This window comes from Hylobates moloch, unplaced genomic scaffold, assembly GCF_009828535.3.
Source record: "Hylobates moloch isolate HMO894 unplaced genomic scaffold, HMol_V3 SCAFFOLD_9, whole genome shotgun sequence".
Classification (NCBI taxonomy): domain Eukaryota; kingdom Metazoa; phylum Chordata; class Mammalia; order Primates; family Hylobatidae; genus Hylobates; species Hylobates moloch.
In genome coordinates, this window is record NW_026652284.1 from 26,432,514 (window position 1) to 26,457,567 (window position 25,054).

Sequence of the window (25,054 nt, forward strand, 5' to 3'; positions counted from 1 at the left end):
AATAATAAAGTAAAACTCATAAAAGCAGAGAATAAAATGGTGGTTACCAGGAGCTGGGTGGGGATGGAAATTGGGGAGATGTTGGTCAAAGGATATAAAATTTCTGTTAGACAGAAGGAATAAGCATAAGAAATCTGTTGCACAGCATAGTGACCTTAGTTAGTAAAAATATATTTTTTTTTTTTTTTTTTTTTTTTGACAGAGGACAGAGTTTCACTCTTCTTGGCCAGGCTGGAGTGCAATGGCATGATCTCGGCTCACTACAACCTCCGCCTCCTGGGTTCAAGCAATTCTCCTGCCTCAGCCTCCCAAGTAGCTGGAATTACAGGCATGCACCACCATGCCCAGCTAATTTTTCGTATTTTTAGTAGAGATGGAGTTTCTCCATGTTGGTCAGGCTGATCTCGAACTCCCAACCTCAGGTGATCTGCCTGCCTCAGCCTCCCAAAGTGCTGGGATTACAGGCGTGAGCCACCGTGCCCAGCCAGTAAAAATATATTCTGTACCTGAAAATTGCTGAGAGTAGATTTTAAGTGTTCTCACCACAAAGAAACGTAATTATTTTAGGTAATGGATATGTTAATTAGTTTGATTTAGCCATTCCACAGTCTTCACATGCAGTAGCGCTCCCCCTTATCCACAGTTCTGCTTTCTGTGGTTTTGGTTACCCAAGATCAGTCATGGTCTGAAGATACGAAAAAGAAATTCCAGCAACAAACCATTCATTAGTTTTAAACAGCCATTCTGAGTAGTGTGATGAAATCCCTCTTGCCGTCCTGCATATGTCGGGAATCATCTCTTTGCTCGGTGTCTCCACACTGAGGCTGCTACATGCCCTTTAGTAGCAGACTTGGTTATCAGATTGACTCAGGCTATTGCAGTGCTCGCGTTCAAGTAACCCGTATTTTACTTAATAAGGGCCCCAAAGTGCAAGAGTAGTGACCCTGGCAATTTGGATATACCAAGGATAAATTCTTTTTTTTTTTTTTTTTTGAGACAGACTGTTGCTCTGTCGCCCCAGACTGGAGTTCAGTGGCCCCATCATTGCTCACTGCAACTTCCACCTCCTGAGCTCAAACAATCCTCGCACCTCAGCCTCCAGAGTAGCTGGGATTACAGATATGCATCACCATGCCTGGCTAATTTTTGTATTTTTTGTAGAGATGAGGTTTTGCCATGTTACCCAGGCTGGTCTCAAACTCCTGGGCTCAAGCCATCTGCCCACCTCAGCCTCCCAAAGTGCTGGGATTACAGGTATGAGCCACCACTCCCAGCCAAGAAACTATTAACTGCATCCTTTGAGCAAAAAGATGAAAGTTCTAGACTTACTAAGGGAAAAAAATATGTATTATGCCAAGATTGCTAAAATCTATAGTAAAAATGAATTTTTTTTTGTTTTTATGAACCCTGCATGTTGTATTTGAAAGAATGAATTTTCTATATGTGAAATTGTGAAGATGAAAAAATAAAATTGTGCTAGTTTTGCTGTTGTACTCCACATTGCAGAAGTTACAATCACAGTGCACAGTAAGTTCCTAGTGAAGATGGAAAAGACACTAAATTTGTGGGTGGGAGACATGAACAAAAACGTGCTTTGATTGAGTGCAATTGGAATCAGTACTGTCCATTGTTTCATTTATCCACTGGGGGCCTTGGAATGTATCCCCCAAGGATAAGAGAGGACTACTGTATTTCAGAATGTCATTTTATACACCATAACTGTATACAATTTTTGTCAGTTAAAAACCAAAATATGGCACAATCTCTTTTAAGCTATTCGTGATACCGATAAGATTGGGAATTTTACTAACAATCTTTTACATACTTTACCTTCTTAAATAAAATTAGGTAAGAGATAAGACTTGTGGACAGCATCTTTATATACTTGGGAGAAGGGTTCATCCTTCCACTATGGCAACACTAATTTCCTGGTAAATGCAAACCACTATAGTAGGCTCATTCTATTAAATGAATGCACTGCATAATAACACTTCTGTCAATGCTGGACTGCACAAATGATGGTGGTCTTGTAAGATTAAAATGGAGCTGAAAAATTCCTATTGCCTGGTGATGTAGCCATCATGATGTCATAGCACAATGCATTACTCACGTTTGTGGTAACGCTGGTAGTAAACAAACCTGTGCTGGCAGTCATATAAAACTATGACACATACAATTATGTGTAGTATATAATACTTGATGACTGTATTACTGGCTTATGTATTTACTATACTTTTTAATTGTTAGTGTGTATTCCTTCTACACACACACACACATTTTTATTTTATTTTTATTTTTGAGATGGGGTCTCACTCTGTTGCCCATGCTGGAGTGCAATGGCACAATCAGGGCTCACTGCAGCCTTGACCTCTCAGGCTCAGGTGATCTTCCCACCTCAGCCTTCCAAGTAGCTGGGACTACAGGCACATGCCACCATACTGGCTTTTTTTTTTCTTCTTCCCTGTAGAGGCAAGGTTTTGCCATGTTGCCCAGACTGGTCTTGAACTCCTGGGCTCAAGCAGTTTGCTCACCTCGGACTCCCAAAGTGCTGTGATTACAGGTGTGAGCCACCTCACTCAGCCTTATTTCTTTAAAAAGTTAACTGTAAAACAGCCTCTGGCAGGTCCTTCAGGAGGTATTCTAGAAGAAGGCACTGTTATCATAGGAGATGACAGCTTCATGCCTATTAGTACCCCTGAAGACCTTTCAAGAAGTCACGATGTAGAAATGGAAGACAGTGATATTCTTGATCCTGTCCCTGTGGAGGCCTAGGCTAATGTGTTGTTAGTGTCTTCATTTTTAACAAAAAGGTTTAAAAAGTGAAAAAAAAAAAAAAAAGGGAGAGAGGGACGGAGGGAAGGAAAGGAAGGAAGGAAAGGAGGGAGGGAAGGAGGAAGAAAGAGGGAGGAGAGAGACAGAGGAGAGAGAGGAAGGAAAGGAAAGGAAGAAAGAAAGGAAAATAAAAAAAGAAAACAAATCCTCCTGCCTTACATCCTGAGTAGCTGGGACAACAGATGTGTCCTACCACACCGAGCTAATTTTAAAAAATTGTTTTTATGGAAATGGGATTTTGCTATGTTGCCTGGGCTAGTCGCAAGCTCCTGGCCTCAAGTGATCTTCTTGCTTTGACCTACAGAAGCACTAGGATTACAGGTGTGATCCACCTCTCCTGGCCATCTTTTCTTTTTTTTTTCCCCGAGATGAAGTCTTGTTCTTGTTGTCCAGGCTGGAGTACGGTGGCGTGATCTCAGCTCACTGCAATCTCTGTCTTCCAGGTTCAAGCGATTCTCCTGCCTCAGTCTCCTGAGTAGCTGGGATTACAGGCGCCCACCACCACCCCAGCTAATTTTTGTACTTTTAGTAGGGATGGGGTTTCGCCATGTTGGCCAGGCTGGTCTCGAACTCCTGACCTCAGGTGATCTGCCCGCCTTGGCCTCCTAAAGTGCTGGGATACAGCCATGAGCGACCGGGCCCGGCCGGCCATCTTTTAAATGTGTGTTTTGTCTTTGAGGTTTCCTCAAAATGTGATACATACGATGCCAGAAATATATACGGCTTCGTTTTTGTGGGTGTTGATTTTGTCATGATCAGGGATGATGATGAATTGCCCTTCCTGAGCATGTTTTCTGAAATTAATGTCCTTTATAACTCACTAATGTTATCTTCTGAGATAATTTGGATTAGCACGCAATGCTTTTGCTTATCACTAAGCCACACCTCTGTTTTAAAGAGCTGATTCATGCTTCTTAGTGGTAACAAGTACTATGTTTAACAAAGAGGAGGTCAGTTTTTCCTTCAAAGGAGAAAGTTTCATTTTTATGTCTTTACCCCTCAGTAATATGTTAGATATTGAATATTTGTGCTTAAAAACAAACTTTTCTTAAGCATAACTTTGTTTTGTTTTTTTTTTTTTGAGACGGAGTCTCGCTCTGTCGCCCAGGCTGGAGTGCAGTGGCGCAATCTCGGCTCACTGCAAGCTCCGCCTCCCGGGTTCACGCCATTCTCCTGCCTCAGCCTCTCCGAGTAGCTGGGACTACAGGCGCCCGCCACCACGCCCGGCTAATTTTTTGTATTTTTAGTAGAGACGGGGTTTCACTGTGGTCTCGATCTCCTGACCTCGTGATCCGCCCGCCTCGGCCTCCCAAAGTGCTGGGATTACAAGCGTGAGCCACCGCGCCCGGCCTAACTTTGTTTTTTTTTGAGTCGGAGTCTCACTCTGTCGCCCACGCTGGAGTGCGGTGGCGCCATCTTGGCTCACTGCAAGCTCCACCTTCCGGGTTCACGCTATTCTCCTGCCTCAACCTCCCGAGTAGCTGGGACTACAGGCGCCTGCCACCACGCCCGGCTAATTTTTTTTTTTTTTTTAATATTTTTAGTAGAGACGGGGTTTCACCATGTTAGCTAGGATGGTCTCGATCTCCTGACCTTGTGATCCACCCGCCTCGGCCTCCCAAAGTGCTGGGATTACAGGCGTGAGCCATCGTGCCCGGCCAACTTTTTTTTTTTGAACAGGCTTTTCCATTTGTAAAACTCAATCCTTACTAAGAACATGATTGTAAATCTCTATATAATGTTTCATTTTCTTTGTGATAGGCAAAAACAAATTAAGTTCTTTATTAACTGCTTTTATTTGTAGCTACTAAATTTCTCTGCTAAGTAGTTACAAAAATAGTTTAGAAATAGCAAAGAAAGTTATTTTAGGGAAGTGTAGAGGTTTTCTACGCTTCCAGATTTCCAGGGAAAAGGGTAAATTGGTGACAGATAATAAAGACGCATGTAGCCAGGCACGTTGGCTCACACCTGTAATCCCAGCACTTTGGGAGGTCGAGGCAGGCATATCACTTGAGGTCAGGAATTCAAGACCAGCCTGGCCAACATGGTGAAACCCCGTCTCTACAAAAATACAAAAATTAGCTGGGCGTGGTGGTGTGCACCTTTAATCCCAGCTACTCGGGAGGCTGAGTCGGAAGAATTGCTTGAACCTGGAGGTGGAGGTTGCAGTGAGCTGAGATCGTCCCATTGCGCTCCAGCCTAAGCGACAGAGCAAAACTCTGTCTCAAAAAAAAAAAAAGATAATAAAGATATGTGTAGATTACAGTATTTACTCCTCATATTAATGTAGTAGCATCTGAAGGTCACTCTAGAAGAATAGATGATACCTTATTACTTTCTTAATTTTCTCTAATGATGTGCTTTTTTTTTTTTTTTTTTTTTTTTTTTTTGAGACGGTGTTTTATTCTTGTCTCCCAGGCTGGAGTGCAATGGCGCAATCTTGGCTCACTGCAACCTCTGCCTCCTGGGTTCAAGTGATTCTCCTGCCTCAGCCTCCCAAGTAGCTGAGATTACAGGCTTACACCACCACGCCCGGCTAATTTCTTTTTTTTTTTTTTTTCGTGTTTTTAGTAGAGACGGGGTTTCACCATGTTGGCCAGGCTGGTCTCAAATTCTGACTTCAGGTGATCAACTTGCCTCGGTCTCCTAAAGTGCTGGGATTGCAGGTGTGAGCCACCGTGCCTGGCCGTGATATGCTTTTAAATCAAGTCCAAGAAAATGTGGAAATAACAGTTGTTCGTTCTGCCAATGTAAATTTAGGTTTCATTATCTTGATGGTGTTTTTACACATTGTGTATTTTGATCAGGCTTTGAATCATGATAGAATCAAAATCTGCTTTTTTTGTTTTAGAACTGAAATGGAGGAGTGGGGTGAGCTTTAAGACTGCCAACTATATGCCAGGCACAGCCCATTTCTTACTGTTTTATTTTATAATAAATGCTATTTCATGAGATTCTCACAGAACATGAGTATTATTAATCCCACTTGAATCTCCAAAGACAAGAAGGTTAAATTATTCTGCAATATTATCTTTTGTAACCAAAATCATTAACCAGTTTGTATATGATTGATATTTGAAACTAACTTGTGCTAATTTGTCCGATGAAAGATAATGCAAGTTCTCTTAACCAGTAAACTTTTGTTCTTTTGATTTTTGCCTGACTTGTTAAGCTTTCTCAGGAGGGAGAAGGTTATTTTGAAGAATACGGGTCTAGCGTCATAGCAATTGCCCAGAAAGGAATAGAAAAGGCAGAAAATAATTTCATACTTGATGGTTTCCATCTTAGTAGATTATATCTGTGTGTACAACCTGAGGCTATCTTGGACATTCAAAATGAAACAAGGAATGAAGCTATTATTAGGGTAATTGAGAAAAAAATAATTTTTGCTTGTTTTTTTTTTTTTGAGAGTCTTGCTCTGTCGCCAGGCTGGCATGCAGTGGTGCAATCTCGGCTCACTGCAACCTCCACCTCCTGGGTTCAAGTGATTCCTCTGCCTCAGCCTCCCTAGTAGCTGGGACTACAGGCGCGTGCCACCATGCCCTGCTAATTTTTTGTTGTTGTTTTTGTATTTTTAGTAGAAATGGGTTTTCACCATTTTGGCCAGGATGGTCTTGATCTCCTGACCTCATGATCCGCCCACCTCGGCCTCCCAAAGTGCTGGGATTACAGGCATGAGCCACCACCACTGGCCTAATTTTTGCTTTTAATATCAAGTTGCTAGCCTGTAATACATGCTTCTGTGTTGCTTTCACTGAACTGACCTAGCCACAGTTTCCAAGTTGAGGAATTGATACATTTGAAGAGTTCTGTTAAAGCTGGGAAGAGGATAATATATTTTAGAATTCTCATATACCTATGTTAAAGCTGTGGCTGCCATTAGCAACAGCAACATTAAATATCTGTTGGATGGCCGGCCGGGGTGGCTCACGCCTGTAATCCTGGAACTTTGGGAGGCCAAGGTGGGCGGATCATGAGGTCAGGAGTTTAAGACCAGCCTAGCCAGCATGGTGAAACCCCGTCTCTACTAAAAATACAAAAAATTAGCCAGGCATAGTGGCATATGCCTGTAGTCCCAGCTACTCAGGAGGCTGAGGCAGGAGAATCACTTGAACCCCATAGGCGGAGGTTGCAGTGAGCTGAGATCATGCCACCGCACTCCAGCCTGGGCAACAAAGTAGATAGACCCTGTCTCAAAAAATAAAATAAGCCAAGCGCGGTGGCTCATGCCTGTAATCCCAGCACTTTGGGAGGCTAAGGCAGGCGGATCACTTGAGGTCAAGAGTTCGAGACCAACCTGGTCAACATGGTGAAACCCTGTCTCTACCAAAAACACAAAAATTAGCCGGGCGTGGGGGCACATGCCTGTAATCCCAGCTACTTGGGAGGCTGAAGCAGGAGAATTGCTTGAACCTGGGAACTGGAGGTTGCAGTGAGCCAAGATCGCGCTACTGCACTCCAGCCTGGGTGACAGAGCAAGACTGTCTCAAAAAAGAAAAAAAAATTTAATTAATTAAATTAAATACTGATACTCAAAAAGAAGCACTTTTGAGGCAATAGCTTTATCAGATCTCAAATATGTATGTTTTGTATCTATCCTATTGGTTCTGTTTCTGAGAAGAACCCTAATACAGAAGATATATTCTGGAAGACACGTTAGCCAAGCTTGAGATTTAAAGGAATTAGCCGTGTAAATAGGTAGGAAAGGCCGGGTGCAGTGGCTCACACCTGTAATCCCAGCACTTTGGGAGGCCGAGGCGGGTGGATCAGATGAGGTCGGGAGTGCGAGACCAGCTTGACCAACACGGACAAACCCTGTCTCTACTAAAAATACAAAATTAGCCGGGTGTTGTGGCGCATGCCTGTAATCTCAGCTACTCGGGAAGCTGAGGCAGGAGAATCGCTTGAACCCGGGAGGTGGAGTTTGCGGTGAGCTGAGATCGTGCTGTTGCACTCCAGCCTGGGCAACAGGAGCAAAACTCTGTCTCAAAAAATAAAGAGGTAGGGGCCCGGCGCGGTGGCTCACGCCTGTAATCCCAGCACTTTGGGAGGCTGAGACGGGCGGATCACGAGGTCAGGAGATCGAGACCATCTTGGCTAACACGGTGAAACCCCGTCTCTACTAAAAATACAAAAAAATTTAGCCGGGCGCGGTGGCAGGTGCCTGTAGTCCCAGCTACTCGGGAGGCCAAGGCAGGAGAATGGCGTGAGCCCGGGAGGCGGAGCTTGCAGTGAGCCGAGATTGCGCCACTGCACTCCAGCCTGGGTGAAAGAGTGAGACTCCGTCTCAAAAAATAAATAAATAAATAACGAGGTAGGAAAAAGTTTTTAAAGGTAGAGGGAACAGCATATGTAAAGGCTTAGGTGAGAAGGAATATGATTCATTCAGGAAATGGGACATCATTTGGTTTAGGCAGCGTAAAAGACTGGCAGGGGATGAGGTCAGGAAGGTGAACAGGCGGGATCACACAGGATTATGTAAATCAAGTCAGGACTTTGAACTTTATCTTGGGCAACTTTGTCTTGGGCAATGAAAGATTATATAGAGAGCAGGAGGATGTTGTGATGAGCTTTTTGTTCTAGAACAGGGTTTCTTCATCCAAGTAATGCTTTTTAAAGGAAAATTTTTATTGTTAATCCTCAGTATTGGCTTAAAATATTTTTATTATACTGGTAAGTCAGTATTACAAATATAAAAGTAGGTATAAACTGGCCGAGTGTGGTGACTCACGCTATAATCCCAGCACTTTGGGAGGCCAAGGTAGGTGGATAGCTTGAGCCCAGGAGTTTGAGACCAGCCTGGGCAACATGGCGAAACTCTGTCTCTACAAAAAAATAGAAAAATTAGCGGGGTGTGGTGGCACGTGCCTATAGTCCCAGCTACTTGGGAGGCTGAGAGGTGGGAGGATCACTGGAACCCAGGAAGTGGAGGTTGCAATGAGCCATGATCATGCCACTGGCACTGTAGCCTGGGTGACAGAGCCAGACCCTGTCTCAGAAAAAAAAAGGTGGGTATGAACTTAACAGCTCTTGAGTGTAAAACTAACAAGGTTTCAAATTTTAATATAACAATTATAAAGTGTTAAAATTACTATTAATATGATGAATAGGCCATGCACAGTGGCTCATGCCTGTAATCCCCGCACTTTGGGAGGCCAAGGAGGGTGGATCACCAGAGGTCAGGAGTTCGAGACCAGCCTGGCCAACATGGTGAAACCCCATCTCTACCAAAAATACAAAAATTAGCTGGGTGTGGTGGCACATGCCCATAATCCCAGCTACTGGGGAGGCTGAGGCAGGAGAATCGCTTGAATCCAGGAGGCGGAGGTTACAGTGAGCCAAGGTCATGCCACTGTACTCCAGCCTGGGCGACAGAGCGAGACTCTGTCTCAAAAAATATATATATGATGAATAATTTTGTGTTGATGAAATTTCTGCTGTGTTTAATTATTTTTTGAGTTTGGTATGTCTCTACTATTAAGTGATATGGCATGATTTATTTCTTTTACCACTTTTCAGTATTCACATTGCCAGGAAACTTGTTCCTTTGAAGTTATTTGGTTTTCTCGTGGCTCACATACATCATGGATACTTAACCTAATTCCATTTCTATTAATTTCTTGTTGGTCTTGGACTATGTAGTACTGTTTGGTGCTAGTGTTCATTTATTTATTCAGTAAGTATTTTCTTAGTACCTAGTGTATGCACATCCTAAATGCAGGGATATAGTGAACAGAACAGATAAAGTATCAATGATACTTTCTAGATTGGGAGAGACACAATAAGAAGTTAGGTAAGCATATCTATAGATAAATTACAGATAGTATACCATCAGACAGTGGTACATTAAAAATAAAAATAAAACAGGGTAAATGGGTAGAATGTGATGAAAAGGGGGTGCCAAGGGAAGGCCTCTCTGAGGGAGTCACACTTGAGTGACCTGAAATAATGGAGCAAATCATGCAGTTTCTGGGAAAAGAGCATTCCAGGCTGACTGAACAACTGCAAACCCTAGGGTAAGAATGTGCTTGTTATGTTACAGAAACAGTAGTAAGCTCAGTATGGCTGAAACAGAGTGAGCAAGAGAAGTAGGAAATGTAGTCAGTGGAGTAGACAGGGACCAGGACATGTAGGATCTTATAGGCCGTGGTAAGAAATTTGCAGTTGTCAAGCACGATGGCTCACGCCTGTAATCCCAGCGCTTGGGGAGGCCGAGGTGGGCAGATCACTTGAGGTCAGGAGTTCAAGACCAGCCTGGCCAACATGGTGAAACCCCATCTCTTCTATACAAAAATTGGCCAGGCGTCTTGGCGCACACCTGTAATCCCAGCTACTTGGGAGGTTGAGGCAGGAGAATCGCTTGAACCTGGGAGTCGGAGGTTGCAGTGAGCCAAGATTGTGCCACTGCACTCCAGCCTGGGTGACAGAGCAAGACTCCATCTCAATTAAAAAAAAGAAAAGAGAGAAATCTGGAGTTAATTTCAGATGTAATAGTGTAGCCGGCTTAAGTCTGGCTGCTTGCCCCTCCAGAGGCCGAAAAAAAGAGAAGCCAGGTGTGGTTTAAGGAAAGCAGTTTTATTAATCAAATGCTATTAGCTGGGGAATGGCCAGGCTCATGCCGTCAAAAGACCATTCCAGTTTTCTGGGCTGAGTGAAGGGTTTTTTTTGAGATGGAGTCTTACTTTGTCACCCAGGCTGGAGTGCAGTGGCGTGATCTCAGCTTACTGCAACCTCTGCCTCCCGGATTCAAGCGATTCTCCTGCCTCAACCTCCAGAGTAGCCAGGACTACAGGTGTGCGCCACCATGCCCTGCTAATTTTTGTAGTTTTAGTAGAGACGGGATTTCCCTATGTTGGCCAGGCTGGTCTCGAACTCCTCATCTCGGGTGATCTGCCCGCCTCAGCCTCCCACAGGGCTGGGATTACAGGCATGAGCCACCACGCCTGGCCTGAGCGAAGGGTTTTAAGAAGGCAAAGATATGGGTAATATGTGATAGTGGTGCAGGAGAGGGTAGACCTTCAAATCTTGTTCCCATGGCTGTCTTGAGTAGTCACCTGTCTGGAGTTCTGCTTTTCGTCGTCCTGACTTCTGCCCAGTACTGGTGGGCCAATTGTTCAGAACTCCCCTTAGGTGGGAGGATTCTGCACCTGGCTCTCTCTGCCTGATTTGTTTCAAAATTGGTCCCTGGAATTTGTAAGCAAGCACATAATTAGATAAGTGAGCATTGTTCATGGAAGTACCTGGTAGGAAAGGAAAACAAAGAGTTTCAAAGTATGTTTCAAGGCTGAAAGCAAGAAAGGAAAAAAAAGTTTTAAAACGCATTTTGAGGCTGAGATACTTGGCTACAATAAGGATATATGACCTGCTTTACTTTTTTTTTTTTTTTTTTTGAGATGGACTCTCGCTCTGTCACCCAGGTTGGAGTGCAGTGGCACGATCTTGACTCACTGCAACCTCCACCTCCCAAGTTCAAGCCATTCTCCTGCCTCAGCCTCCCAAGTAGCTGGGATTACAGGTGCCTGCCACCATACCCAGCTAATTTTTGTATTTTTAGTAGAGATGGGGTTTCACCATGTTGGTCAGGCTGGTTTTGAACTCCTGACCTCAGGCGATCTGCCTGCCTTGGCCTCCCAAAATGCTAAGAGTACAGACATGAGCCACCACGCCCTTTTTTTTGTTGTTGTTAATAGAGGCAGGGTCTGGCTGTGTTGCCCATGCTGGAGTGCCATGGTGCAGTCATAGCTCACTGTAACCTCAAACTTCTGGGCTCAAGCTGTCTTCCCGCCTCAGAGTAGCTAGGACTCCAGGCACGCACCACCACGCTCATCTAATTTTTAAAATTTTTTTAGAGACAGGGACTTTACTATGTTGCCCAAGCTGGCCTCGAACTCCTGGCCTCAAGTGATCCTACCACTTCAGTATCCCAGAGTACTGTGATTATAGCCATCAACCACTGCATCCAGCTCTGCTTTACTTTTTGAAAGGATCACCCAGGCCAGTCTGAGGATAACAGAATCTGAATCTGAGAAGAGTCTGAGAAGAAGGGAGGTTAATTAGGGGTTGATTGTACTAGTCTAGCAAGAGATGGTGATAGCTTAGACTAGGGTGAGAAATGGTTAAATTATGGATATATTTTGGAGGTGGAGGCAATAAGACTTGCTAATGATTTAATTGTAGCTGTGAGAGAAAGAAGAGTCAAGGATGTCACCTTGTTGAGCAACTAGAAAACTTAAGCTACCATTTTACTGAAATGATGATGCAAAATAGCAGCTAACACAGATGCCAGCTCTTTTTCTAAGTGCTTTACATCTGTTGCCCTACTCATGAACAGGGAATACTGGGGGGGAACACATTGGGAGTGGGAAATCAAGAGTTTATTCTTTAAAACATAGTATGTTTATGAAACTTGCTAGATTTCCAAATAGAGTATTGAGCATGCTGTAGATATATCAGTCTGATGAAGTTCAGGGGAGATGTTCAGCCTGGAAATAAGAATTTGTTTATATCATCAGTGTATGTAGGGGGTATTAAAAATGGTAGTACTAGGCTAGGCATGTTGGCCTATGTCTGTAATCCCAACACTTTGGGAGGCCAAGATGGGAGGATCACTTGAGGTCAGGAGTTTGAGACCAGCCTAGACAACATAGTGAGACCCCCGTCTCTACAAAAATTTTTAAAAATTTAGGCCAGGCACCTAATTTGGTGCTCACCAGGTGCTGTGGCTCACCATATAGGTTTGAGCATCATCTGTTGATGGGTGGTTATAGAGACCATAGGAATATTTCTGTCTTGCACAGGCATAATCCCAGCACTTTGGGAGGCTGAGGCAGGTGGATCACCTGAGGTCAGGAGTTCGAGACCAGCTGGCCGACATGGTGAAATCCCATCTCTACTAAAAATACAAAAATTAGCTGGGTGTGGTGGTGGGTGCCTGTAATCCCAGCTACTAGGGAGGCTGAGGCAGGAGATTCGCTTGAATCCAGGAGGCGGAGGTTGCAGTGAGCCGAGATCACGTCATTGCACTCCAGCCTGGGCAACAAGCGAAACTCCATCTCAAAAAACAACAACAAAAAAAAAAAATTAAAAATTAAAAAATTAGCTGGGTGGGTGGTATGTGCTTGTAGTCCTAGTTACTCAGGAGGCTGAGGTGGGAGGATCAGTTGAGCTCAGTAGTTCACAGCTTCAGTGAGCTATGATTGTGCTGCTGCACTCCAGCCTGGGTGACAGAGACCCTGTCTCAAAAAAAAAAAAAAAAAATTGTAGGACTTGATGAGATGACTAGTCAGGGTTCATCTTGCAGGGGAGGGGTTGATTACTGCTTCTCTAGGAGGGATTTAGAAATTTAGTGGGCTGGGCCAGGCGCGGTGGCTCATGCCTGTAATTGCAGCACTTTGGGAGGCCGAGGCGGGCAGATCACGAGGTCAGGACTTTGAGACCAGCCTGGCCAAGATGGTGAAACCCCGTCTCTACTAAAAATACAAAAATTAGCTGGGTGCGGTGGCGGGTGCCTGTAATTCCAGCTACTCGGGAGGCTGAGGCAGGAGAATCACTTGGACCCGGGCAGCAGAAGCTGCAGTGAACTGAGATTGCGCCACTGCACTCCAGCCTGGGCGACAGAGTGAGACTCCATCTCAAAAATAAATAAATAAATAAATAAATAAATAAATAAATAAATACGGAGTGAGACTCCATCTCAAAAATAAATAAATGAATAAATAAATAAACAAACAAACAAACAAATAAATTCAGCGGGCTGATTTTGGACATCCTAATCACTGGGGAGGCTGTGGACATTTAATGGGCTGCAGTGAGGGATACTAAGTGAGGGTTGCTAAATGTCCTACAGCGTATGGGACAATTCACAATAAAGAACTATTTCTGCCACATGCCAATTATATTCTAGGGAGTGGGGGAGTAAAGATAGCAAGGAGATGAGATTTAAGGACCAAATCCTGGGATTCTGCAACATGTAGAGGTCAGGAAGAGGAGGAGGCTTCTGCCAAAGAGACTACGTCACTTGTAGTAGGAGAACAAAGACCAGGAGGTCCATAGATCCCAGTTTAGTGAACACTTAACAGTTACTGGGCCCGTGAAACATAGGTTGGAGGGGAACAGTCCAGAGGAAGTGAGAATATTTTGGATGTTATTGTGTCTTTAGGCAATGAAGATGAAGACAAAGATCTAAGATATGTTTTGGAAATCACTCATGAAGGAGAGGATGAGACTTCTCATTTGGTCAGTTAGGTGGATGGTGAAAGCTGCAGGAAGAGGAAGGAGTAAGGTTAAGTAGGAGGTAGATAATGAGTTGTGCATGTCGAACAGAGATTTGTAGATATCTGAGTGGAGATGTTGAGTGAGTTGGACACGTGAACTTGGATCTCATTCATTGAAAAAATAGTTATCGAGCACTTACTGTTTTTCAGGAACTATTTTCGGTGTTGGAGATATAGCAATGGACAAAAACAGGCAAAATACCTGTCCTGAAAGAGCTTATATTTTAGTGAGAGGAGATTATAAAATTAAAAAGTAAATATGTAGTATATTAGAATAAGCACTTTGAGAAATAGAGAGCTGGAAAAAGAGATAAAACGGAGGTAGAGTGGTCTTGGTGATTGCAATTTAAAGTAGGGTGATGAGAGCCGGGCGTGGTGGCTCACGCTTGTAATCCCAGCACTTTGGGAGGCCGAGGCAGGTGGATCACGAGGTCAGGAGATCGAGACCATGGTGAAACCCCGTCTCAACTAAAAATACAAAAAAATTAGCCGGGCGTGGTGGCGGGCGCCTGTAGTCCCAGCTACTCGGAGAGGCTGAGGCAGGAGAATGGCATGAACCCGGGAGGCGGAGCTTGCAGTGAGCCGAGATTGCGCCACTGCACTCCAGCCTGGGCGACAGAGCGAGACTCCGTCTCAAAAAAAAAAATAAAAAATAAAAAAAATAAAAAAAAAATAAAGTAGGGTGATGAGGAAGACTTAACTTAGAAGGTAACATTTGAGCAAAGTCCTAAAGAAATTGAGAAATGAATATGTCGGGGAAAAATATTCCAGTGCAGAGGGCCTCAGCATGCCTGGCACACTGAAGGACAGCAAGGAGGCTCATCTGCCTGGAGTTTAGTGAGGGTGGAGGAGAGTACTTGAACATGATGGGAGTATGTGACTTTTGTCTTAGGGCACTATTAGCTGTTGAAAGGGCTTTGGCTTTTACCTCGAGCTTCTGAGAAAGATCTGGACTGAAAATATGTATAGGTTTGAGCATCATCTGTTTGTGGGTGGTTACAGAGCCCATAGAAATATTTCTGTCTTACACAGGCATCCAGTTAGTGGAAACACAAAGTAGGCTTCTCCTCTGCAAAAACTACACAGGATTTTTCTAGCAAGACATGCTTCTGTTTGTGATTCTGTAAGAACAGGGGTATTTTGTTAATGGAAACTTTATATCACAGACCAGGATCATCCCCTAGGATTGATATTATAACAACATGAATCAAAAGAAGTAAATGAATTCTATGACTTTGGAAGAGTTCAGTATAATCTAATAGAGAAATTAGAGGTCTATAAGAGTCCCTTGGAACATGTGAAAGGACCATGTGGTACTGGAAAATTGCGATCTGTGATTTCGATAGCTTAATATTAGAATTGGAAAGTATCAGATGGCTGGCAAACTGTCAGCAAAGTCCTATTCTTAAAGGAGTACTGTCCTAGGTTGGGTTATCTTTGAGGCAGACTCTGATAGTATAGCCTAAAGAATGCTTATTAGGAAGTGCCCTTGGGATCAACACCCGTGGAAGGGAGGGGACAGGAGCAGCAGTATTTGGCCACAGGGAGAGGTCAAGCGGCAATAGAGATCCAACAGGAGACTTAGTGGACCCCACGAGGGCTCTGGAGCTAAAATGACCTGTTAGAGTTGTCTTATGTGTGCTGTAACGGCTGGGCTTACACCCTGGTCTTGACTGGATGTGGACTCTTGAGAAGGATGTGACCTTCCTCGACTCAACTCTTCATATCTGAGGCACTCCCTGAAAGGATTGACAGTTGTAGGCTGTCTCCCAACAGCAGTCCTGTCATTCCTTAGTGGGGGATCCAGCCGGTGCAACAGCATGCTACCACAGTATACCCTTGTGTTGCTCAGATCTACTACTTAAAAAACAAAAAACAAAAAAACAGTGTTTTTGAGATATAATTCATATACTATAAAATTTACAATTACTTTACAGTTTATAGTATACAACTCAATGGCTTTTAATATATTTGCAAGTTGTAGAACCATCACTATAACCAATTTTAGAACATTTTAATTACCCCCAAAAAACTCTGTTCCCCTTAGCTGTCACTGTGTAATCTCCTCCCCACCCACCTCCAACATAGGCCACCACAAACTTTCTGTCTCTATAGACTTACCTATTATGGACATTTCATGTAAGTGGAATAATACGCTGCATGGTCCTTTGTGATTAGTCTTTCATTTAGTGTGTTTTAAACGTTTATCCATGTTACAACATGTGTCAATACTTAATTTCTTTTTATGCTGAATGTCCCATTGTATTCATTTTGTCTATCCAGTGATCAGTGGAGAGACATTGGGTGATTTTCACTTTTTAGCTATTATGAATAATGCTGCTATGAACATTTGTATACAAGTTTTTCGTTTGTTTGTTTTGGGAACATTTGTTTGTTTTTGTAGTTAGCTGGGACTATAGGCATGCGCCACCAAGCCCGAGTAATTTTTGTATTTTTTGTAGAGACGGGGTTTCACCATGTTGGCCAGGTTTGTCTCGAACTTCTGACCTCAAGTGATCTGCCTGCCTCGTCCTCCCAAAGTACTGAGATTACAGGCATGAGCCACCGCACCTGGCCTGTATACAAGGTTTTGTATGAACATCCTTTTTTTTTTTTTTTTTTTTTTTTGAGATGGAGTTTCGCTCTGTAACCCAGGCTGGAGTGCAGTGGCGCGATCTCAGCTCACTGCAACCTCCGCCTCCTGGGTTCAAGCAATTCTCCTGCCTCAGCCTCCTGAGTAGCTGGGACTACAGGCACCCGCCACCACGCCCAGCTAATTTTTGTATTTTTAGTAGAGACGGAGTTTCACCATGCTGGCCAGGCTGGTCTCATTAGCACAGAACCCAAATTTCTACCTATCTTAGTAAACAATCAAAAGCACATTTCACTTTATGCCTCAATTGACTGCTGGCCAACCATAACTTTTATAGCAGCTCTCACTTTGATACTCTCTAGTAAATTTAAGTTATATTTAAGGTTAATTTCAGTTGAATTTAATTGTTTAATAATAAATTTGACTGATAAGATTATATTAAAATTTAGGTTATGTTTACTTAAGTGAAGTAAGGAGGTCAGTCAGAATGAAACCTTAGGTTTCCAGTACAAACCTATGGAGTTGTCATGTATTATTCTAGTTTATCATATGGTCATGTTCTTTAGAATTTGTCACCAGGCTACTATAATAAAACTCAATTTACCAAATTCTTCAAGATTTAACTTGGTAATGAAGCTACAAAATTTATGAATAAGTACAGACTGCCCTCTTTGAACAGACTGTTCAAACTAAGGATGGATCTAATTGATGAACTAGGTAAAAACTACTCTTGAGGGGGAAAAAAAAGCCAAGGTCCTAAAGAAATCATCTAAGGTCGTTAAAAGCAGAAATATTCTAGGTAATAAAGAGCAGTCTTCTCAAAGCAAGACAAAAGCTCTTAATCTGAGCCAGATAATTGCTAGTACCAGTAGCCCGTGAGCCACTGCGCCCAGCCCTATAACTGCATCTTACTCCCAAGTTTCTCCAATCATACCTGTCAGTAGGTTGTGACTTATAAAAAGCAGCCTCTGAATTGGAGTTTAGTATTTAGACTGTTAGGGAATGACCTTAGGATAAAAACCATAGGAGGAGTAGGAAGCTGGGTAGGGCAGATTTGATACTTGCCTTGATTGGGGTGCAGGAGGTTGTATATTATACTTAGTCAACTTTCTTTTGAAACATTTTTTGTTTTATTTTCATACTTGAGTGGATAAACTTACAGCTTACTCAACCATCCTCCTGTGTCTAAAATAACTTCCATTTTCCTTAGGCAAAACCAATTCCCTTCTTCAAAGATGTTCCTCATGCCCTTTCTCAGGTGTTGTATTTTTCTTACAAAAAAACTTGCCTTTTTCCTTATACCCTAGTAAATTCAAAATGAGGATTGGAAAGGGAGCTTCTTTGAGGAAACTGAGAATAATATATTTTAAGACAAAAATCAGCCTTAAATGTTTTATGATAATCTAGTATTGTACATCTGTATCTCAACTCCCCTAAAATAACTCCCAGCCTGGCACAGTCTCAGGCTGTTGTAATCCTCAAGAGACCGACATGGGAGGATCACTTGAGCCCAAGAGTTAAAATCTAGTCTGGGCAACATAGGGAGATCTTGTCTCAAAAAAAAAAAAACTATCATTTAATAAGTTGTACATTTCTATAATGTTTCACTTTTAAACTATAGTCAGTGTTACTGAATTAGGATTATTTTTTTAAAAGCATAAAAGGTGATGGACTATATGTATTAAGTGTATAATTTACCTTTTTCTCTTTTTAGAAACAGTATCTCACCTCCCTAAACTGGTTAATAGTGGCATGGAAGATCCATTTGGTGAGTATCACCTACATTTTTCTTTGTAAATGACATTTCTGTTTTATCCTCACCTCCATTAAAGCTTTGAGAGTAAATTGGTTTTTTCCATATTCAGTATGCTACTCTCTAGAATAATGAGTCTCAAACTTTTTGCTTCTATAAGAATCCAGTTATATACTTAATGATAGAGTGCCAATGACCTTTTGTTTATGTGACATATCTATTGATATTTGCTGTATTACAAATTAAACCTGAGAAACTTTAAAAATATTAATTTGTTTAAAAACTATATTGACAATGTAATGAAGAGAGCATAAAATCTATCCTAATTATTGGTTCTGATTTTTAAAGAATTAACCCGTAGATGTGACCATTGACCATATTCATCAATATATACAGTTTCTCTAATAAGGGACTTATATGTTTATGCATTAAATAAAAATATGTTCCACTATCAGCCTTACTTGTTTAATAAAAATCAGTACAAAGAGAAAAAAAAAAAAGACATTGATAAACCCATTATATATTACACAAATAACATTTTTAATGAAAAAAATCAAGAACCATTTGACAAGATAAAATGAGAAATTTAAATTTCTCTATCTTAGCCGGGCGTGGTGGCTCACACCTATAATCCTAGCACTTTGGGAAGCTGAGGCAGGCAGATCACTTGAGGCTAGGAGTTCGAGACCAGCCTGGCCAACATGACAAAACCCCATCTCTACTAAAAATGCAAAAATTTAGCTGGGCATGGTGGCACACAACTGTAATCCCAGCTACTCTGGAGGCTGAGGCATGAGAAACTCTTGAACCCAGGAAGCAGAGGTTGCAGTGAGCTGAGATCGCACCACTGCACTCCATCCTGGGCAACAGAGCAAGACTCTGTCTCAAAAAAAGAAAAATAAGTAAATAAATTTCTCTATCTTAATCACTCAGTAACTTATGTATATTTCTCTTCGGTTGGAAATGTAGTTCTGCTCATATTTCAGAAACAAGTGTGCTTTGTAGTGCTTCATTAGTACTTGGCCAATGGAAGATAACATGAAAGTGACTGGGCGCAGTGGCTCATGCCTGTAATCCCAGCGCTTTGGGAGGCCGAGATGGGCAGATCACTTGAGGTCAGGAGTTTGAGACCAGCCTGGCTGACATGGTGAAACCCCGTCTACTAAAAATACAAAAATTAGCTGGGCGTGGTAGCGGGTGCCTGTAATCTCAGCTACTCGGGAGGCTGAGGCAGGAGAAGCACTTGAGGCCCAGAAGGCGGAGGTTGCAGTGAGCCGGGATCATGCCACTGCACTCCAGCCTCGGCAACACAGGGAGACTCTGTCTTAAAAGAAAAGAAAAGAAAAAGATAACATGGAAGTAATCATAATAGCAGGCGTGTGTAATATATATGTACGTATGTGTGTGTCTATATCTATATATATATATAGATTTTTTTTTTTTTTTTGAGATAGTGTCTCACTCTGTCGCCCAGGCTGGAGTGCAGTGGCACCATCACAGCTCACTGCAGCCTTGACCTCCCGGGCTCATGCAATCCTTTCAACTCAGCCTCCTGAGTAGCTGGGACTACAGGTGTGCACCCCTATGCCCGACTGAATTTTTTTTTTCTTGGTAGAGATAGGGCTTTGCCTTGTTGAGCAAGTGGCTCTGGAATTCCTAGGCTCAAGGGATCCACCTGCCTTGGCCTCCCAAAATGTTGGAATTACAGGCGTGAGCCACTGCACCCAGCCTAATATTTCTAATCAAGTTTAGCCTGCGTATATTTCATCTAGCAACATGAGTAAAGGAATATAAGTCTAGATATACAAAGGTTTAATGTCTGCCTTTTTGGCGATAAAAGTCATTTACTGTGTGTGGAACCCCTTTTCTTTTCTTTCCTTTTTTTTTTTTTTTTTAAGACTGGATATCACAGTGTTGCCCAGGCTGGAGTTCAGTGGCTATTCACAGACGCAATCATAGCATGCTATATCCTTGAACTGCTATATCAAGCAGTCTTCCTGCTTTAGCCTCACACTGTGTTTGGATGGTAAGGGGTGAAGAAGACTGAGTAAAGAGGCTGTTGCATTCAGCATTAATTATGCATATTTCCCACGTAGCTAGGACTACGGGCATACTCCACCACTCCTGGCCCTATTTTTAACTGATGCTCATTTCAAAGTGAGAGATATGTCTTAAGATATCAGATTTTTTGAAACCATAACATGGACTAGGAAGACTAGTTAGGAAGTACTTTTCATTTTAAAATACACATTAGCAAAAAAGAAAAAGAAATCAGAGGCAGTTTTACTTGTTTCATTTCAGCATACTGGAGGAAGCATCCGATTCAAGCATTTTCTGATCCTTCATCACACGGAAAGAAGTCTGAATCCCTTTTTATGCCAGTGCAGCTTGAGGAAGTATAGTAAAAATACTACTATATAATACTAACTGAGGTTAGGCTCTTTGGGCTACTGGTACTAGCAATCATCTGGCTCAGATTAAGAGCTTTTGTCTTGCTTTGAGAAGACTGCTCTTTATTACCTTGTAAGATCAGAATTTTTCTGCTTTTAACGACCTTAGATAATTTCTTTAGGACCTTGGCTTTTTTTCCCCTTTGAAGAGTAGTTTTTAGCATTATACCTAGTTCATTGATTAGATTCATCCTTAGTTTGAACACAAGAGGGCAGTCTGTACTTCTTGATAATTTTTTTTTTTTTTTTTTTTTTTTTTGAGACGGAGTCTCGCTGTGTCCCCAGGCTGGAGAGCAGTGGCGTGATCTGGGCTCACTGCAATCTCTGCCTCCCGGGTTCAAGCGATTCTCCTGCCTCAGCCTCCAGAGTAGCTGGGACTACAGGCACATGCCACCACACCCGGCTCATTTTTTATATTTTTAGTAGAGATGGGGTTTCACCATGTTGGCTAGGATGATCTCAAGCTCCTAACCTCGTGATCTGCCCGCCTCGGGCTCCCAAAGTGCTGGGATTACAGGCGTGAGCCACCGTGCCCAGCCACTTATTCATAAAGTTTGTAGCTTCATTACCAAGTTAAATCTTGAAGAATTTGGTAAATTGAGTTTTATTATAGTAGTCTGGTGACAAATTCTAAAGAACATGACCATATGATAAACTAGAATAATACATGACAACTCCATAGGTTTGTACTGGAAACCTAAGGTTTCATTCTGACTGACCTCCTTACTTCACTTAAGTAAACATAACCTAAATTTTAATATAATCTTATCAGTCAAATTTATTATTAAACAATTAAATTCAACTGAAATTAACCTTAAATATAACTTAAATTTTCTAGGGAGTATCAACATGAGAGTTGCTATAGAAGTTATAGTTGACCAGTAGTCAATTGAGGCATAAAGTGAAATGTGCTTTTGATTGTTTACTAAGATAGGTAGAAATTTGGGTTCTGTGCTAGTGAGATTGTTTTTTTCTTTTTCTTTTCTTTTTTTTATTTGAGACGGAGTTTCGCTCTTGTCGCCCAGGCTAGAGTGCAATGGCACAATCTCACTTCACTGCAACCTCTGCCTCCCGGGTTCAAGTGATTCTCCTGCCTCAGCCTCTTGAGTAGCTGGGATTACCAGCACCTGCCACCATACCCAGCTAATTTTTGTATTTTTAGTAGAGATGAGGTTTCACCATGTTGGCCAGGCTGGTCTTGAACTCCTGACCTCAGGTGATCCACCCACCGCGGCCTCCCAAAGTGCTGGGATGGCAGGCGTGAGCCACCATGCCTGGCTGAGATTATTTTTTATGTTTTTTTTTTTTGGTTTGTTTTTGGTTTTGGGGGTTTTTTTTGAGATAGAGTCTTGCTCTGTCACCCAGGCTGGAGTACAATGGTGTGATCTCGGCTCACTGCAACCTCCGCCTCCCAGGTTCAAGCAATTCTCCTGCCTCAGCCTCCCAAGTAGCCGGGACTACAGGCACCTGCCACCACGCCCAACTAATTTTTGTATTTTTAATAGAGACAGGATTTCGCCATATTGGCCAGGCTGGTCTTGAACTCCTGACCTCAGATGATCCATCTGCCTCGGCCTCCCAAAGTGTTTGGATTACAGGTGTGAGCCCGGCCTGAGATTATCTTTTTCTAAACACTTATTTAAATCTTGGAATTTGTGAATTAACATTCATTCAATCATAATATGGATTTTGGAGGAAAATAGAAATGATTCAGAGTTATATTTAACAACCAGTCCCCTCTGTCTCCGTTTTTCCTTCTAAATGTTATACTGATTTTTTTCTTAGTTGTTTACTATACATATACACACATATACCTATGATAAGAATTTGGTGTACTCTGTGCCATTTGACAAAGCAAAGAATTGAGGATGTAAAATGAGTTTGTTTCTTTTGGTGGAGTGAGAATTTTGTTATAATCAAGTTAGCTAATAATTTAGTAGAAATATTGAAAAAGAGATAAAAGACTACACATTGGGTACAGTGTACACGGCTTGGATGATGGTTGCACCAGAATCTCAGAAATCACCACTAAAGAACGTATTCATGTAACCAAATACTACCCGTTCCCCAAAAACCTATCGAAGTAAAAAATGACATAAAAAAGAAAAAAAAAAAACAAAACAGAAACTGCCCGAAAGAACGAATGAAAGAGAGAGAGAGAAAGAAATGAAAAGAAAAGGAAAGAAAAGAAAAGAAAAGAAAGAAAATTATTTGTGGTATTCTAGAAATAAAAGTAGTGAGGGATTTTTATGAATAAAGTACCAGAAGGATAGACCTAAGGTCTCTAGGACCTTTTCTACCTGGACAGATGCTTACACATTTCATTATATAATATTTAAATATCATGTTCGTTAATATCACTATTGGTCTCATTGAAAAAAATGTTAAATATTGGGAAGCTGTCAAGCTCACTCTGGATGTAAATTTTCCAAAATAGGAATTTCACTTGAAAGCTTGAATTCTATCACTAGCGACAAATACTGTTAATTTTCTTTATTAATGACAGGCTTACTTTTGAGAAAATGCTTGTCAGCTATCTAAGCTTGAATAACATGGCTTGTTGTTCAGTCTTTCAAGTAAAAGTAGTATTCCATGAAGAAAACTGTCTAGTTCAGTTTGCAACTCAATCACACAAATGCCTTTCCTGGAGATAACCATCATACTTAGTATACAAATGTGCTTTATACATATTTCTGTTTCATCATATACAGTAATAAAAATATGTGTACTAAAGGGTTGATATTTATTAAAACTAATAATTTTTATTGCTTTATCAAGGACATTCTTAAAGTTGAATTTATTTTTCACTGTAACTGTGTAGTTGTGAAGAATACAATGATTTCTGCTACAGTTTGGTGCTGTTGCCTTGATTTGTGTTAAGGTGCTAACGGTTTTGCTCACCATTGCTTTTGTACCATCAGTGCAAGTGTCAGCACAGTGGAAAAGGCAAATAATTTTTTTGTATTCTTATGTATTTAGTTTTACCTCTTGGACTTCCGAAAGGATCTCAGGGATCCCCAGAGATCAGCAGATTATACTTGCTTCATTTTCCTGAGGTTCTTAGAGGCCCTTCTGTGGAAGTCATGAGTAAAGTTAAGACTTAATCCTGGAGATTGTATTGGGCAGGGTTTCAGTGTGGACTAGGGCTTGGACATTTGACAGAAATATGGTCAGAGGGAGTGATTAGCTCTGTGGTTTCTCCTAAGCAGGAGTACCCTGCACCACTAGCCCCGGGCCGCAGGAGGTGAGCAGTGGGCCAGTGAGCATTACAGTCTGAGCTCCACCTCCTGTCAGATCAGTGATTAGGTGGAACAGTTTCATCCCAAACCACCCCAACACCCCCGTCTGTAGAAAAATTGTCTTCCATTAAGCTGGTCCCTGGTGCCAAAAAGGTTGGGGGCCGCTGGGTTAAAGAAACTTCTGTGGAGTGAAATGAGTGTCTGGAACTCATTAGGCAACCAAGTATGTTCAAAGAAATCCATAAGCATTTAGTCCAGACAGGCTGAGGGCCAGGCTCACCTGGGTACTGTGTTCTTAGCTTTAAAAAGGATAAATGGCAGCAGAGATATTGGTGATGACAGCCTTCAATATGTCTCTTGAGTCACATTGCTCCAGTCTGTACAGGTGGCCTTGCACTCTGTCGAGGTGGTACGCAACTGTCATCCTGGCTTATCCGGTCTCCATTTTCCTGGCAGCTTTGCTTCTTTCCTGTGTTGGCTCCTTTGTTTCCTAAACCCTCATGTCTTCTTCTGTCTTGGTTGCCAGTAGCTTCTTGATGTGGAACCTCCTGGAATAATTATCTAATTCATTTCTTTTTCCTTTAGATATGTTTCCTGCAAGATTTATTCAACTTTATCTTCTACTTCTATTAAATTTTTCTTTTCTACTATTAGTTTTTAATCTCCAGGAGGCCTTTTTTTTTTTTTTTTTTTTTAATTTTTTTTTTGAGACGGAGTCTCGCTCTGTCGCCCAGGCTGGAGTGCAGTGGCGCAATCTCGGCTCACTGCAAGCTCCGCCTCCCGGGTTCACGCCATTCTCCTGCCTCAGCCTCTCGGAGTAGCTGAGACTACAGGCGCCCGCCACCACGCCCGGCTAATTTTTTTTTTTTGTATTTTTAGTAGAGACGGGGTTTCACTGTGGTCTCGATCTCCTG

At 42.1% G+C, this 25,054-nt stretch overlaps 1 protein-coding gene across 5 annotated transcripts in view; it reads left to right on the forward strand.

The window, feature by feature from the left end:
• PHACTR4 (phosphatase and actin regulator 4) overlaps nucleotides 1-25,054 on the forward strand; it is a 141,565-nt gene that overhangs the window by 16,548 nt on the left and 99,963 nt on the right. For 3 of the 5 annotated variants that reach the window (XM_032759508.2, XM_032759506.2, XM_032759507.2), the window contains exon 2: nucleotides 18,413-18,466. Coding sequence is in view for 2 of the 5 variants with exons in the window: in XM_032759506.2 (XP_032615397.1) it covers nucleotides 18,451-18,466 (16 nt within the window). In the remaining 3 variants the exon portion in view is untranslated. The other 2 variants (XM_058444311.1, XM_058444312.1) reach the window with 2 other exon arrangements.